The following is an 18,753-nucleotide window of genomic DNA, read 5'->3' as shown; positions in this document are numbered from 1 at the left end:
GACGTAGAGACGAAGCAGCAGCAGATAAATACAGAGAGCAACCATGAACAAACCTACATGGTATGAATGTATATATTGGATAGATGTTTCGCTTTGAGCTTCCTCTATTCTAAATGTTGTCCCGCTACAGAGACCTCTTACTGAGTATAAATCTGTATGTATATATGTATAAATATATGGATATAACATGTATAATATGTTTACAAGTAACAGCAAAACATTTGCCCCACCCTCCTAATCCAGTCCACCATCCTCTCTGACTTTGTCTGGTCAAAGATGTTCCTCTTTAACAAATATGACCTCATCATTGCCTGGTGGCACGTCCGATGGCACCCATAGCAGTGACACAATGTTGAGGGGAGGCTGCTTACATCGCTAGAGGCAACATAGCACCAAATGAGATGTGACAGCTCAAAGAAAAAACAAGGCCCAGCTGATGGGTCTAAAATGAGGACAGAATTTCCTTTGTACCATACGCTTTCGTAATTTTACACTAGCTGCATTGAGGACGCACAATGAAAAACACTGCTGCATTCATGTGAATTTAATGAACTCTGTTGAATGAAGATCTATGTTACAACATATTGAAGTACCTGCTCTCCCACCACGATCTAATGAACATGGCTGGTGCTCAACCATGACTGCCCTTCCATGACCTTGGTTACGTGGAGTACAAGAGACAAGCAGGTTTCAGCTCATCTGTTAGCCGAAGATTCTAGCTGTCCTGGTGAAACAAATGAGCTGGGGGTGGTGGGCGGGTTGATGTCAGACATTGTTGTCGTCATTAATAAATGATGGTGGACAGAACTCTGATGGCCACGCAGCACCTCTGATCTATGATCAAACAGAAAGCACTGTTCTGCTCTCAGATTACAGACACAGTCACCTGACATGCAATGCAACATGCACACACTGAGATGGACTCAGATAGACATGTGTCACGCACCTACACACAGCAAAAAATAAAACACTTCTTTCAAATCAAATACTTAAAAAATACAAAGTCTAAAAAAGCATTCAAAAATTGAATAGGAGTAATTTTTCTCCATCATGTTTTCGACCATGTCCATCAGTTTTCCGATGAGCCTCAACTTCAGCTGTCACACTTGCTTTTCAAGCTTCCGTTCTATCCGCTGCTCCACGCTTTCCACTGATTCAAGGTGCTCACAAAGCTTCTTATTTCCAGCGGACACATTTGAGAGCTGGAGCCAGTTTTTCTGCACTCAAAAGCCAAGTGAGTGCTTGAACCCTTTCTTGTCGGGAGTGATATTCTGGATTTTCTCTGCTTGCTCACCTCAGTTCAGAGGCCTGCTTGTGCTTCTCTCATCCTGAAATGTTTTTCGTCTTATAGTTCTTATTGCTGCGGCTGTGTTTTCAGCCTCTTTTCATCACTCCCCTGCTACCCCCTCAGAGAATGGATTTGTCGAGCAGGTGGTCTTCCAGGTTTTTACCTCCACACACTCACTGGCACCAGCTTGCGTAACCATCTGTATTAGTCTCATACTTTTAGATATAAATATCACTGCATGAAAAGAAAGTCATGCCTGTGCAGTATATGCAGCATATGCAATATGCTGTACATTTGAATGCCTTCGTTTTGAACTCTCTGATTGACACATTTCCAATTTACAAAACACATTTTATTCTGGGAACTGCCAATACAATCATTTGTTCTGTCTTGCAATTTACCTTAAAACCACAGGCCACAAAGATTGTAAATTTATATATAACAGGACGCAGCAATTTTATGAGTCAAGATGAAATGGCAACCCGCTGTTAACATTTCCCTTCTGTTTGTGACCTGCCCCAATCAAATCAGGTCATATCAAACCATGCCAAACCAAATTTTGCAGGTGTAGAACAAACTGTCTAGAATTACTTAAAGGGACACGAAAAACCCCGTCTAATTAAGAACTTGGCGACAGTGGCAAGAAACACTGTCTTTAAGTGGTAGAAACTCCAGACAAAATCATTCTCAGGGTGGGCAGCCATCTGCTTCAACGCACAGGACCTTTAAAGAAGTGCTATGGTTTGGTTATTTGTAAACTAGCACTTTCCTCAAGTTGATAACAATCTTTTTTCTTTTTTCTTTTTTTTTAACCTTTAACATAAGTAACACTGTCAGTGCCTACACAGACCATTCCTACTCTTCTGGTTACTTATGGTGACTACAGGATCATTGTTGAGAAATGTGTTGTTTTGTCAGAAAACAAACAAAATATGAACTTGAGTGATTTTGTTGCAGATTGTTAGAGGACAGGGTTCCATGTATACCTGCCAACCCGCCAGCTCTAGCAAGACCACAGCATTTGTCAGTGCGTTCACAAACCATTACAATCATCACTTCACATAAATAAAACCTTTTCATACATATGGTTGACCACTGGGTTAAGGTTATGGCTCAAACAAGATTTGATAGGTTTAGGATAAGATAACTGATTTGCCAAATAGGAGAAATATGTTTATTGTCAAATGTTTCAATGTTAATTATTATCAGGAAATACTGAGTTGTCCACTATGTCCCAATTTTTATGTTAACACATCCATTACAACCCTCCCTCTGTGAACTGTGTGGTTCCTCATCATCAGACTTCCTTCTTTACTGCTGACAGACAGGAGACTCAGAAGCACCCCTTGAATGTATGCAGCTCTTTATTGTTTACTATTGTTTTCCTTGGGAGGACAGTTTTGAAATGTTTCATAATGACCCCATATATTTCAGCCATCATAATGGTCTTCACAGTGGTTAAATTCCTGCTCTAACTGGTTCCATTGGCTTCACTTATTATTGTTGTTTGAAAATTCTGGGGGTGACAGTCTGATAGGTGTTTACAGCAGTTCTCCAAACTTTCTTGTCTCTTTCAAAAACAACTTCTGTACTGCTGGGTCTGTCTCTGTTCATTGCTGTGGACCAGGGCAATGTAACAACGTTAACAACACACCCTGGCTCACATCATAAACACTCTCACTGCTTCCTGTAGATGTCACTGACTTTTCCCAAGCTGTAAACAACTTTCTGTTTGTGACTCTTCTTCCTGTCAGTGTGGACCTGAGTACTACTCTGCTGTTGGCTGCCTGAACAGCAGCTTGAGAAAAAGTCTCACTCACCGCTTCATGATGCACATATTCACTTTGAATATAAATGTGGGTAAAGAGGGGATATGAACCCTGTTATTGTAAAGCCCTTGATTCCAGTTGTGATTATTGAAATAATCATTTAACAAGTCTGATATAATATATGAGAAAGGTAAGGTCAAGACAATGCTTGCACTGTTGCTTCCACGATTGGGAAAGTTTGTTTCACAGCAACAGTGAGTAACTGAACTCCAGCTGACACATGCTCCACTGTACTTAACTTCTTTTTCATGTTTCTATCCTCGTTTCTCTTTTATGTGGTAACATCCTGGAGCAAAAATGTTTTCCTTCACATTTCTGTTCAGCTAACAAAAGGTTGATGTTCTTGACCTTTTTGGATTCTCACAAACTGCTGTGCAAATGAAGAAAAATCATGCACAGATTGTGCTGTGGTACTTTCCCTCGACAGTGTTTCTCATCCTGTTTTTTTTCTTCTGAAAAATGTAATGCACATGCAACACTGAGGGAAAAATTATACAAATTTCATTCCTGACCTTAAGCCCGTTACAAATGGGAAGCTATAATCAGATTTAAAAATGTTCAATAATTATGCTGTAGTTAGATGTTATGCTTACTATAAAATGGGGTGTGACTAGTGGCTGGCCAGCTATAGTTGTGGGAATGCTCACAAGCAGGTATATTTGGAACATATCCTGGCACCCCAAGGTGCACCAAAAACTGCAAAATACAAATACAAATACAAATGGGAGCATGTGTTCACTGACATGTTGCCATGAACAAAAGATGTACATTAAGAAGATGATATTGGTAAGAAGGCACTTGCAAATGTATACAAATTAATACTAAAAAATAAGGATAAGGGAAGTAAAGTTTACTGGCCAGACACAAACCTCAGATGTTCATCACAATCAGGTCCTGAGGACATCCGTGATTTCAGATTAATTGTTATTGTGTTGGTAGATTTGCTACAGACATACACATGAAAATAAATTATTTTTAAAATAACAGTCAAATTTTTAACCTAAAAATGTAAAATTAAAAAAAATGTAAAATTAAAATTAAAATTTTTAACTGTTGCCTGAATCAAGCATCACAAAATTTGACTAGCTACTCAAAGGGGAGTGGTTATTTATCCAAATACACACACAGCACTGGTACAGTGCATAGCTGGGATGTACAACTGAAAGCAACTTTTGCAGCAAAAACGGGTATAGGATACATATAAGATACTCACTTATTCCTTAAAAACAATCATTCCTTTTTCTTGAAGCCAGCATTCAGAAATTTGGTATCGACAATGTCTACGTTTGTGCAGCATTCTGGGGGACTAGCTTCCACTGACTCCATTCATACAGACACTAAAAGAGTTCTTTTATAAAATGCAGCATTTGAATGTAAAGCACTCTGTAAGTGGGCTGCCCCAACACTGGCCTATATATGGTATTTGGAGTTGGCTGAGTTTTTGTGAGGCCCTTTGTGCAGCTGGACACTTAAAAAATGTAGCAGCTATGAGTACATAAACACAAAAGGAGATCAGATAAGGTACAAAAAAAAAAACAAAAAAAAAACCTGAAATCAATTTTAGCCCTAAACCATTTATGGTATAAAGATTGTAACTAATTTCCAGTTGGAACAAATAGGCCCTCCCAGTTCAGAAAACATATTCAGCGAAACACATTCATGACATTTGTGGACCAGAAGATTTGAAATTACAAAGATTTTCACAAGTTCCCTATTCATGTCATTTCAGGCCTTAAGACGCTTTGGATGACTAACAGAATCATGAATCCCCCCCTCCCCAATATCATTAAATTCTCTTCTCTTTATATTCCAATACCTGTTCTCTGATCTAAGGACACACTGTCTGTCCTCGGTTTTACTCTTTAACCTTCAGTTAGTGACTCATCCTTTGATAACTTCAGGCTTTTTTCCTGTTAACATTCTGCCCCCAGTCTCAGTCTTATTGAATACAATTAGCCTTATACATATAGTGCACGTCCTCCATGTTGAAAACCACGACATTTCTCTGTGTGTAATACTTCCAGATGTCTCCAGAAGACACAGCAACCGTTTCTTTGCTTTCTCTGTGTTTGGATGATCTGCTTGGTTTTGCCTCTTGTGTGTTTGTGTAATCTCCTTTTTCCAGGTCTACATGGTTCAGCTCCTATCTGTTGCCAGTATCAGGAAGTAGTCAGATGTCCTACCAGATTATATTCTTCATTAATATGGCATGTACTGGGCCTGCTGGCTGGACACGGTTATGTAAGTGTGGAGGTTTAAGGGCACCCTCATCCTTTTTTTGACCCTCCACAAGAGAAACAGATAGCTTCAACCATGCCGGCAGCTCACTGAGGCTCAGTGGTCAAGGTAATATATGGCCACTGCGGTAATGAGTGTCCAGTGTGATGTTGTTTTTCATAATTTTAGGTCATCATCTTAGCATGTTCACATTTGGTAATTAGCACCAAGTCTGGATGAACCATTCCATCAACAAATTCATATTAAATTTGTTGAGGTTTTTTTTAGGACACTGAAGAAATGTAAGCATTTTAGCAACAGGAAATGAAGTCATCATCATCTTCATCCACTTATCTGGGGCCGGAGCTAGCAGTTCCAGCAGACGACCCCAAATTTCCTTTTCCCCGGCCATATTGGCCAGCTCTGACTGGGGGATCCCAAGGTGCTCCCAGGCCAGTGTGGAGATATAATCTCCCCACCTGGCCCTTGGCCTGCCCTGTGGCCTCTTCCCAGCTGGACATGCCAGGAATACCTCCCCGGTGGCATCCTTATCAGATGCCCGAACCACCTCAACTGGCTCCTTTCCTTTCCATCCCTCCTGGATGGCCAAACTTCTCACCCTATCTCTAAGGGAGAATCCAGCCACCCTCCTGAGGAAACCCATTTCAGCCGCTTGTACCCGTGATCTTGTTCTTTCAGTCATGACCATAGTTGAAGGTAGGAACAAAGAAATGAAGCCTGGATGGAAATAAAGTGTGGCCATTTATTAGACTGTTCAGTTTTATATAAATCTCGAAATGTTTGTAAATCTTGATGCAAATATATTTAGATTTGTTGCCAAGCCTAGGGTGTGTATCTTTCTCTGTGAACCATCATTTAAAACCACCGCATGCAGAGATCAATGCAACTTTCCCAGGGGAAACCATGAGGAAAAACAGCTCACAGGTGGATTCTGGGGTGCAGGTGGGGTGTGAAATGCATGCATAGCAGCATCTGTAGAAATAGTAGTAATGAGCAGCTGCTTTGTCAGATTAAAAAAAATAGGTACCATTAATAATTTATTTAACTTGTAGAAGTAGTTCACATGTTTTTGTGTTTTCTTAAACCTAAGAGTTTGCTTTTATGTTCCATAACGCTCCTGCTAATAAAAATGAAGTCTTTTTGGGGCACTGGTGGTGCTGTGGGTAAATGGTGCCCAATGAACAGGAGGCTGGAGGCAGGTTTTGGCTTGTGTTTACCGCACCGCATTCCCTGCTCTCTCTACCCCATTTCCTGTCACTCTTCAAGATGTCGTAACAATTAAAGCCAGAAAAATATTGCAGGGGAAAAAAGTTTTTTTTCTCTTAGAGCTTTGACAAGGATTGTCAGCAGCTCGAAGTTGACTGCAACATCTCATTGGAAGCTGAGGGGTCAGGGTTAAAGTCAGAAGGTCAAAGTTAGATGTGAATTGGATAGTGTAACAACATTCAGAATGATATGTCACAATGTCTCTATCTGGACAGACGTATCGAATTTATATCACATTGGTATTGATGACAGCACGTCATTCAAAAGTCCAATGAGGTCATCTAGCTCATAGAAGTCTGTCCTTGGCAAAATATTGCCTGGTTACTAAAAATGATGAAGTTTCTGTGCAGTTAGTCCACAGTAGATTTTTGGAGGACTTTTTTTTTTTTTTCCCAAACAAGAAAACATCCTGATTAATGCTGTGACAATAAACCATATCTGTAAAGTTGTGGAAAGCAGGAAATGAAAAAAACTTGAAGTAAAGGAGTTTGTGGAGCTGCAGAGTGTTGAGTTGGTTGTAATTCTTTTGTCACAACAACCAGTTGGTTGACCCGTGCTTCATATCAAAGTATTGATTAGTGTTGCTGCAGAGACCTCAACATACAACTCATTCACATGTTCACTGCAGTTGTCTCTACTGTGCTACCCAGCTGAGGGATCACTGAACACAAATACTCCATCAAAGCAAACTACTGGCACCAGCCAGATGTTCATAAATAAGTAGTTCATCACATCAGTGAAGCAATACCAGAAAGTCACCTCGTTCTGACAGCCTGTTTCAACAGAGTGTGACTGATTACCAAAAACCATTACGTATACATTATGCATAAAATCAAAAAACACTGACTTAATCGGGTGAATGCAAATCTTATGTAAGGTTTCCTTTAAAGCTAAATTATCACCACTGAACAGATCCTCACACAATGATGCAGTATGATCCATTTTGATTCAATAAATAATTGATAAATGAGTCAATGAAAGCTTGTTCTGAATAAAAAGAGTCCTGTACATTTGTATGCACTGAGAACACTGCCGTAGTGTATGCTTAAAACCAGCTGAATTCTGCGTGAGCAGTCCCTTTTCACATTACAACTTTGCAGCCTCATGATACTTGAATGGTTGTTCTTGCTTGTGCCATTCGTCTCTTATTCAGCAGCAATCCATTACTTGCACCCATTCAAAAGCTGTGATGTTGCCATTTACCCGCTCAGTGAATGCTCTCTGGGGGACTGTTCACTGATGCCAAGAGACAGTGTTCCCACGAATGTATCCCTTCCAATGGCTGTTAGCCTGTGTTCACTCTTTTTTTATAATGGCACTGCTGTGTGTAAAATCAGTGATTCACTTTCAATGATTGGATTCAGTACATTGGGGTATTGTCTTGAAAGCTTTTGAATAGAACAAAGTAGATTATGTGTGTTGGATTTGTTGGCTGGTCTTTAAGTAACATGTTAGGAAGCTCTTTCTCATAGGAATTCTTTGAACATGAGGAGATTAAAATAGAAATACATTGATATTTATTGCTCTAATTTAGATTTTATATCATCATATAATATGAAATATATAGGGCCATACTGTTATTCCAGAAATTTCCAGAATGACAAGAAATATTGTAAGCAGCATTTCCTTCCATTAGGGCTAATAGCTGTAATTGTTTAGCACATCTGATGTATTTCTGGAGTTTTAAAAATCTCTGCATTACTGAAAGTGTCAGACTTCAAATTTGTTATTACTGTCACATGAGCAATATGATCAGGCAACAGGGAGACAAGGTGATAAATCTTTTGACTTTCCATCTCCTCAACGGATGCAATATGAGGCCATAAAATTTCACACGTCTCACATTTAAGTGAAAACAAGAACATAAAAAATAATTTCACCTGTGTGTTGTTTTCAAACAGAGCCTCCAAGGTTCCTCCGTGTGATAAGGGGTAATATGGTTAACATGATTTATAATCATAATTATGGCTAAGTGACATTCGATGGCATAAATATTAAGTAGAAACGGATGCATACGCTGATCATCAGCATCAACTGAAGCTTCATTTTCATAACCAATTTGACTCACTGATAATTGCAATCCATCATTCTGAGTCTTTGGAATCGATGGGCTGAGCCAAGCAGTGATGTTGTCTATAGTCAGCTATAGTCATGTCATTATGATAAATGGCTCAATCTGCTGAACCTGAAGAGGCTTTACCTTATGAATCACCTGAAAAAAAAAAAAAAAGAAAGAAAAAAGTTGAGGGTAATTTAAAAAAACTTTGTATTGTGCCTTGATAAGTTTGATGAATGTGTCATGAACTGAGGTGGAAACAGGCATTAAAGAAGAGGTAGCCCCAGGCATTGGGCTCTGTGAAGGATAATGCCGTTTTGAATGTCTTTTTATGTTTTTATGGATCCCAGTGAATAGTCCAAGCATATGGATGAATGTTCTCCCTGTTTCAATACTCACACTTTAAAACAGTCTATTGATACAGTATTATGTATTACTCTATTATTACACAGAGATAAAGTGCTGCCTTCATTCATGCAATACACCATGTTGAGCAGGCACAGAGCAAATGTGAGTTTTATTCTGCTGGATTTGGGAAATGTTCAAGACATTTTTCCAGCAAAGGCAAATGAAAGAAAGTAGAATTGTTCCATGGCATTGGAAATTATTTTTGTGGTGGAGATTTTTTAGAAAGACTTGAAATGACTTAAGTGCCTGATTATATTCACAAGCAGGTTCAGCTGAGGATCATTCAAACCTGAAATAATAATGGCTAACACTTCTTCTGACTGATTTTTCAAGGACAGGTAGGCCATCTGACTGAGTCAGAAGAATAAAAAATGCAGAGGCAAGCGACAAGCCATTCATGAATGTCTCTTTAAACCTGACAAAAATATGTAATTAGCTTTTGAAGAGAACAGTTGGTATAAAGCGGTGCAATTCCATCCATCCATACAGGAATTGCAGTCAATTAATATTTTGTCCTTAATTACTAAAGAAAAAAATATTTGGTGATTACTTCATCGTTAATAGTTCATTCATAGTTGACTAATTTCAAGATGTTTGAACAGGTACTGTTTCATCCAGGATACACTAGAGAGGTACTAAATTATATAAACCTGATGTGACCTGAACTCTGAAAATGGGTAGAAGAATGGATGAATGGATGGAATGTCGGTCTCTGGGTCAGGCTTGTCTAGCTGTAAGAGCCTCTACTCAAATGCAAAACTAGCTCTTCAGTCTGAGAAAATGTGAAGGGGTTGTTGCTCAGTCGGATATAATATGACAGAGCCAACTCTGGATGAATCAGTCACATTTCCATAAAAATAGTTTAAGCTATAGTTAATAAAGTTAATCTTTTTTTTTTTTTTTTACATTATAAAGAAATGTAAAACAAAAAATGTTTCTTCAGTAAATTATTCTTTCATCTCCAAATATCATGTAATAGCTAAGTTGCCATATAAAATCACCAATGTAAAGCCAAATGAACGGGTATGAGTGCATGTGCTCTTTGTGTGCATATGTGGCCCCTTAATTGTTTCCTGCGCTTCTCAATCACTTTTTTTTACTTTAGTTTAGTACATAATTACATAGTTTCATTTTTCACAGATACAAGAGTGCCTTAATCTAAAAGCATTTAGGCTTTTACCATTAAAGCTGCTTAGAGGCAAAAAGAAATGTGCTTTTTGCCTCATTAAGATGTTGCTCAATTAAATAAAAATGAGCTGATAGAGCTGTTTTGTGTGGCACTATTTAGAAATCTGCAGTCCCAGGCATTATGCATCAAAAGTTGTCAGAATGCAACAGAACTCAGCAGTTGTTATAAACGAGTGCCACAATCAGGCTGCTGTTTGGGATCATCAAAGATGGTCATAATTACTCTTTTTACACACTAATGGTGAGGAGAAAAGAGAAGAGGAAAATGGAAAGCAAGAACTTCACAGTCCTTTTATTTAAAACAATAGTTTTGACAGGCTGATTAAAAAAGTTTTTATGTTTATATTTTGGTAAATATCTGTGGTTAGCGCTGTGGCCCCGCAAAAAAGAAGGTCACAGGTTCAGTTCCCGGGTCTGGGGCCTTCCTGTGCAGAGTTTGCATGTTCTCCATGTGTCTACGTGGGATTCCCCCCGCAACCCGGAAGCGGAAAAAGTGGTAGAAGGTTGATGGATGGATGGAAAGATATGTGCTTGGTTTTGGCCAATATCATAAATAGTAATTCTCACACGTGAAATTGTAGCCCTGTAAATGTCTAAGACTACAGACTTGACAAGGTTCTCCTCTGCAGCCCCACAGCTGCGTCCTCCAGATGTGGCTGGTCCTAGCATCACACGCTTCTCAGATGGCTTGGAATAATCTGCTTGAGTGGGCAGTGACCTTTGAATGGAGCCAGACATTCATCCACAATGTCTAGATTGGGATCAGAGATAAATGGCAGGTGCTTCACTCACTTCTCCAAAACCTCTCTGATACCAGAAAGCTTGTTGACTGACAACAAAGTACTGAACTTCCACTATTGTCAAAATTAATTACTTGTGACAAGTCTGACAAAATTAACTATTTGCAAAAACATAGTGCCATGAAAAAATGCTGTACTCAGCCTACATGTCATGAACCAGAGGATTCATTTTGGGATCTGTATAAACCACTTCCAGTGCTTTTAAAAACTAGACTGGAAACTCCCAGTTTGTCATTTTATTGCTTTTCATCAATAGTTTGGATACAGCGAGATTGACAATGCAATTAATTTCAATAAATAGAAAATAAACAGAATCAGCAGGGCGTATTGCAGCAAGCACACATTCTGGTTTGTATTCAACTCACTGTCATAGGAAAAGGTTTGCAGTTTTATTTCAAAGTCAGCTCATTCTCCATAAGCCCCCAGTATACACACACCCACCCACCCACACACATACACACACCCACAAGCACCACAAACTCTGTAAACAACTTTGTGACCAAAAGAATACTGCTTCAAATCTTCAAAGTGGCTGTCTCTCCCCACACTAGCAGGGATGCAGCAGCTGCTCAATCGGCTGATGGGAGATAAACTGAAGAACTGGGCAGCTCCCCGGTGGGAAGGTAATGTATGTACAGAATGTGGATGAATGTGAAGCAGGGCGCAATTAAGTACAACACACACATCCAGTCATGTGTGTCTGCTGCATGTGGACTGACAGGCACTGATTAACTCAACTAAAACTAGAACCTGAGAAACAGCTACGTGAACTCTGTCCAAAAGTAAAAAAATAAAATCATTGCAAAGTAAAAACAGAGGCATTAAAGCACAGAAAAATTAACTATTTTACTTTTATGATTAAAAAACACATTAAAATAAGGTACATTGCTGGGGCCTCATCAGTGGCAAGGCGGATGTAAGACAGTGTTAGATTTATTGAAATAATGAGCTATAAAGGTCCTGGTTGGCAGATTTGGTGTCTTTGAACAGATTCAGGGTCACTCTTTGCCTGTTTCAGATGTTTATGCTAGGCTAAACTAACCACTCCTGACAGCTTCTATTGAAAATGACACCAAGGTCTTTGAATATTTTATATTCGTAGCTAATGAGCCAAGGTGTTGAAACCTGACATGGGGCAAAAGCAGTGTCTGTTTTATTGATGTTAGATAAAGAAATTTTGAGAAAATGCTGCTTATAGTATTTGCTAATCATGAAAGGAAAGTTAGAAATTGATTAGGTCAGTTGTTTTAATGGATGTATGAAATTATTGATTAAGTCTTTAGCAATGAAAGCAACCAAAATGGTGGTTAAAGTGGCCAAAGTGGCACATATGGAAACAGAAGAACTGACCCCTCTGGCGCCCACAAGTTATTCTCTAAAACAAAAAACCCTGTTTGGATAAATATGAGTATTTCTAGGGAAAAATCTGAATAGTGTGGTCAATAATAATTTCATTGTGGCCTACTGCATGAGGGCAGTACATGTTCAGTATCATCAAAATATGCTATTTTACTCATGGTATTCTTAAGATGTTTTAACTGTTTTGACTGTTTTCTCAAAAAAATCTTTGGAAGGAGCCCTGTGATGGACTGGTGACCTCTCCAGGGTGTACCTCGCCCATTCTGAGCTGGGATTGGAACAGATAGTTCATGTGGTGGAAGATCTTTGTAAGGAATGGTAACTCTCCTGGGTGTGCAGTTCATTGTAAACTAGAACCCAGGAACAACTTTTCAGGTGCATAACCTGATAGACAGTGGTTATTAATAGTACAAAGAAGTAGTCCAATAATGCTAATGGCTTCTTTAAGTAATTTGGGTGCCACAATGTCATGGGGACAAAGAGTGTGGGGAAACAATATCAATCAAGTCACTAAAGGAGATGGAAGAAAATTGATCTAGCTGGATGGGACAGAAGAGGATTGGTGGGTGGGGAGCTGGGACTTGGAGGTCCTGTTAATTTTATCTACAAAAAAGGATTAAAGGTCACAGTCTTCAATGAAAGGTGGAGATGTGTGTTCTTTGGGACAAATTCAATGGATCTTAGAAACTCTGACTGTGTTTGTGAGAACAAGATTATCGAATTGAATTTATTGATAGTTTGTTTGTCTGTACATTTTTGCATTTTTGATTCAAATGTGGTAGACAAGCAGTTGGGTATTTTTACCTGTCACACTCTGTACTGTAGTCTGCATTGTCTCTTTGGAGACAAGTCATCACCGAGATGGATTGGATTTTTAGACAGGCACAAGTTAGTGAGGCAAACGAATGTCATTATAAAGGTTAACCATGACCCACTTTACTTAAGTAAACAGGGTGAAGGTAGCTATGATAGCTATGAGGCTATGCTATGCTTTTACAGTGGGCTTCTGGGTAAAAGGGGCGCAAAGTAGTAAAAAAAATGATCCACGTTATTGGAAATTAAGTCATCCAACATCTTCAACTGTCTATTTTGAATACTGGTTTAGACCTTTTGTATGTCAGTGTAGGCTGAACAAGATTAGAATAGGTTTTACATATTGCATCATTGCATTTGTGTGTTCAATTGCTGCAAACTACTACAGCCTACTAGTTACAATCAGCAGTAAGACTAGGATCATGGAGTGATTGATTAAGATAGTTATTCATGGGCCCAAATTACATCAAGAAAACTTTCCCTGCATATCCACCTCACCACTTCCAGTCTCTGTGAGTGTACAGAAAAACAAAGTCCACTTCCTTCTTATCTTGAGAAGAAAGTAAAATTACGTATATGCCAAAAGGATGCCACTCTATGCCTTTCATATTTACTGAGAGCTCAGCATTAACTGAAAATCATGTACTCACCAACATTGACAGACAAAGCCTGCCAACAAGCCTTCCATTTTTTCCGGTAAAAAGTAATGGATAACAGATTTCTTGATGTGATGATTTTATCATTTTGATCGTGACGCATTCAATATAGCAGCTTCTTCACTGAACCACCACAAACATTAGCCATTTGCAGTCTGTTCATGAAACACTAAATAATTAATGACAGTATGGTCATCCTGCTTTAGGATCACAATGAGTTCTTTCTTTCCATTAGTACCACTTATGTGGTGGGCCACACCCATAATGATCTCAACTACACAACTCTTAAGTTCTAACTAATAACTCCATCTTCCAAGGTTTTCAAACACGTACTTTGACCACATCCTTGTGTTTCGCCCAGCTCAGTATACTCAAACGTTCCACAGTCCAAGTCTGGCCTATATACACCATGATTATCAGATGGCAATACCAGCTCTGGACCAATTCTGGCACACACTTAAAACAATCTTCTGCTGTTAGCACTGCGGTATAACAAGTGGGCTATATCCACATATAAGTATTCATGCAGACTCAGCCCATGGAACCAGGATGTATACTGGGGCTAAACTTTCATTTTGCTCTCTGAGTTCTGATGCTAGGTTCTAGTTCAAGGTGAAAGTCATACCAGGCACTGTGGAGTTAGAGTCCAGTGTTAGTAAATAGCAGACTGATGAAATACTGGTCACATATGCCTTGTGAGGTACACATGTACTGTAGGAGGTGCAGTTTATATACCACAAGACTGGGAGATTTCATGTTAGAGCATACAATATTTAATATTTTACAGCCAGCTGAGCTTTAGACTGCCAATTTTCTATTTTTGAATATTTCTGTTTGTCTTAATTTTCTGTTTCATGCTGGTTCCTTGACTTCCAGCCAGGCTACAGCAAATTTACAATTAAGCTGAGAGAATATTGTTTGTCTTCCAGGGCTTACCATTTACCAAATGACTTTTGATTATACCATCTGCGATGAATTTGACCGAGGCAACATATTAAGTGATACAAGCATGTTCATGTGTGATTGTTGTCAATCATTAATAATGTCAACAACAAGCCAGCAAGACATGCAACAAAGACAGTAAACCTTTTGCAATTACTGGATACAAAATGCCAACAAGTGAGTTGAGTTACTAATTGTTTTTGTCAAGGTAATGAAGAGAGTAATTCTTCTCTTCTTAGAAATCTTTGTTTTCCTGCTACAGCTCCTAACACTGTGCATGTGTAGGTGCAAGACCTACTCCTACACAATCCACTCTTAAAGTGTGATAACTGCACTCAGTAATGTCACTGCTCTCTAATGAAAACATAGCTGTATATAGAAAAAGTGAACAAAGCCATTGATCCTTGTGTAATTGAAATATGATCAAGCACTCAAATTCACCAAAGCTACCATAAATGTCATGCACCAGAGAGCAATCTGTCTCCACACAGACTGGTAAGAGCCAGCTCAGTCGCACATTGTGCAACAACTGTCAACTGCAACAACCCATAATGTAGCCTGTGTTGCTTTGGGATAGAACAAACTCTCAAAGTCTGGTGAAGGATGTGGACAAGTCTTTAGGTCTCGCTGATGCAAACTAATCTATACAATGACAATGGCACAGAGCACACCGTCTTTAAACAGTTTTTCCCTCATCTACCTGCTCACAACATATCGAGGTGGAGGTTTAAGGTTCAAAAATTGGGTCGACAAAGAACATGTTTGCAGGACTTGGGACCCTAGTTGGTAGAATAAAAAAGGGTAAATGAATCACATTATTTCCCTGTCAGACTCCTTCACATAATCACCTACATGTAATCCCTTTGAGGGTAGAAAAGCCATTTCTCTCACTTCAGGTGCTCAGGGCACATATCTGCATTTTCAGACGTCAGGCTCATTTGACACAATTTCAGGACACCAGGCTCCCCCTGCCATCACCAGGGAACAGTTTTTGTCGAGCTTTTCTTCCACTCCATGCTCTCATAAGGACACTGAGGCGAAAAGTTCAAGGGCTATGCTGCCATCATATACACTATTCATGCGGCAATATACAATGCAAACTCATTTCAATTAAGTACTTCTACCCTCTACTGATAAAACCACAAAACCATCTGCTCCACTGATCAACGCACCTTTTTTGCTTACACATAGCACATCATAGTGGACATAATCTGTCAATAATATTGACACCTGCATATGTTCTTGGAATTAACCTATCGATATTTCTTTCAAATACCAGCCAGGAAAATAGATTTTTACATAAATGCCTACAAAAAGTCAATTAATTGATAAACATGAGTCTTAGAGAAACATAAGCTTGGTGTAGCTGACTGATTTTAATTCTCTCTAGCTAAAGACTGATGGAGTTCGTCCTGCAGCAAATCCTGTACATTAAGACTTAGTGTCATTCTCCTAAATACTGACAAGTTGACAACTGTGTGAGGTGGAAGGAACTTTTTCCTACTTGTTGATGAGGAATCTGTGACATGACACAGAGGAGCTTTAAACTTAACACTACCTCTTATCTTAGTGTCCCCCAAACATCATCACAGTCACACCTGATGGATGATTCGCAGACAGACAAGAAGAGAAGGGAGTGCAAGACTGTGTCTCAACAGTGCATCACTGACAGCAGGCAGAAGGATGTAAACAGATGTACAAAGAACACATATACGAGGGAATAGAAGAAGTCTTACCTGGGAACACGAGTACAGCAAACACCCATGACAGGATGATGAAACATACCGAGTTATACATGCTTCCCATAAAGTGCTGTTTCTGTTCTGCTTGTTTGTTTTGTATCTTCCCAGACCAGGCTTCAAAGAGCTGCCCACTTAGCTTCTTTTTTTTCTCTCTCTCCCTCTTTTTCTCTTCCTTTTTTCCTGAATGTCAGTTTGAATAGCTTTTCATCCCCAATTGCGGGTTGTACTGAAGATGCTTTAAATCCAGTGCAAGTAGCAGCACACACACACACACACACAAACAGGCTCCTCACGTAGTATTCGATCTTCCTCTCCTCCTCGTACTACAGCACACAGAGGGACCAGCACTCTGCAAGATTGAGGGGGAGAGGAGGGGGGAGGGAAGCTTATGCTGAGCTGACATTGGTTGATGCTAATGTCTATCAACCATGAACAGTCCTGGCTCTGTTTTTTTGTTGTTTTTTCTCTCTCTCTCTCTCTCTCTCTCTCTTCATTTTTGGCTGCTTTGAATCCTCAGTGCTGCTTTCCTTTCGCTACCATTTGACACTTAAAAGGTGACAGCAAGCTAATATTCAATGTAAGCTTAATAAATAGAAGGCTGGAAGGGGGCCTGGAATTAGAGGAATTATCAAAAAACAGTATAATATTTTTGTAATCATAAAAATGTTTTTATTGGGACCTGAGTTCAACCGGTCTGAACAGCTAAAGCACATGTAGATGTGTTTGTTTGTGGGGAGCAGAAACATTGGTGGAGAGCCATAATGAGATGATTTGTGAGACATTCTGCCTTAAATACTCTGTTGCTGCTATTTCTGTTGAAGTCACCTTGGCTTTTGAGTGATTTATTGTAAAATCTCTGGTTGAAATTCCCTGCTACGTTTGTAATATAATATATTTGTACACTAAAACGCATCCGGTTTCTAAGATGTGGAGTGAATTAGAGGTGCCCAACCTTCAATGCAGTGTTGATAAATGTTACACCATTTAGAAAATCCCATTTTTTCCAGTTTTTTGTTGAAATTCAAGCTTTTGTAGACCAATGAACAGCTCAAGATGGTACAAAGGTTAAACTTTAACCATATGAAAATGCCTTTTTCAGGGAACAAGAAATGGGTTAACAACTTAAAGCTGATCTTTAGCAATGGAAGTTGATCAAGCCATCAAGGTTGGTGTTACCAATTCCTAGAATTCCTTGATTGCTTACAACCCCCTCTGTCTGTATAAAATTAGTGTTGGAACACACTGTGGTACCATCCCTTCATGAGCATTATTTGAAAAATATTTTCTTGCAAAGAGTAGTGTGTCTCGAAAACATGGTGAGATAAAGGCAGTTAACAATGGAAGAGAGACAGACATAAACAAATAAAAAGTCTCTTATATTTAAATTGCAAAGAACATCAAGGTGTCAGTGAATACTATTTCCTTCATCAAAAGGCACTCTTTTGTTGACTGGAAGAGACTCTAAGCCACAACAGAATCAGCAGTCCAGCTTCTGAAAGTCAACAGCTTGCATGATAGTTGGCTCACAGCTCAATGGCTGCAAGCACAGCTTAGAAGGATGCAAGTCTTGGTTTCAACTTTGAATTTGAGTTTATGGTTTGACGGGTCTAGTTTCAGCAAGACAACCATTGCTAAGACATTAGAATAAGAAAAATAGGTTGGCTTGAGCCATGAAACAATGTCAGTGGACAGGAAGGTTTCTAATGAACTGATGAACCAAAATGTTAAATCAACAGTTCATCACGCAGGATTATTAGAATGCTGTCCAGCAGTGTTTGACATCAATTGTCAAAAATGGTGGCGGAAGCGTAATGGTCTGGGGCTTTTTTTTTTTTTTTTTTGAGCCATGACCAGGGACTTGTAGAGAGTGGAAGGCACCCTGAACCACAACGACTACAGCATTCTGCAGCGCCATCCAGTCCCCTCCAGTATATGCCTAGTTGGTCAGGGTTTCATCCTACAGCAAGATAATGAGCCAAAACATAAGTCCAAGCCATGCCAGAACTAGCCTTGTAAAAAAGAACAAAATTATTAGCTTGGAAGCATGTCCCACACATGTATAGGAACTTCTGTATATTCTGAAACAGATGAACCTTCTCAGCTATTGTATCTGCCAAATGTGACTGCTTTGATGAGTCAAATGTTTAGAATGCATTTTGGTTAATACA

At 39.2% G+C, this 18,753-nt stretch overlaps 1 protein-coding gene across 1 annotated transcript in view; it reads right to left on the bottom strand.

Moving 5' to 3' along the window:
* Positions 1-16,883, bottom strand: part of opcml (opioid binding protein/cell adhesion molecule-like) — a 325,179-nt gene extending 308,296 nt beyond the window's left edge. The window contains exon 1 of the mRNA XM_029519017.1: positions 16,580-16,883. Coding sequence (XP_029374877.1) covers positions 16,580-16,649 — 70 coding nt within the window. The 5' untranslated portion in view covers positions 16,650-16,883. The remainder of the gene's footprint in view (positions 1-16,579) is intronic.
* Positions 16,884-18,753: the final 1,870 nt, after the last annotated feature.

The sequence above is a fragment of the Echeneis naucrates genome, chromosome 14 (assembly GCF_900963305.1).
Source record: "Echeneis naucrates chromosome 14, fEcheNa1.1, whole genome shotgun sequence".
Taxonomy (NCBI): Eukaryota; Metazoa; Chordata; class Actinopteri; order Carangiformes; family Echeneidae; genus Echeneis; species Echeneis naucrates.
Note: the sequence above shows the minus strand (reverse complement) of the source record. Positions and strands in the feature narration are given on the sequence as shown.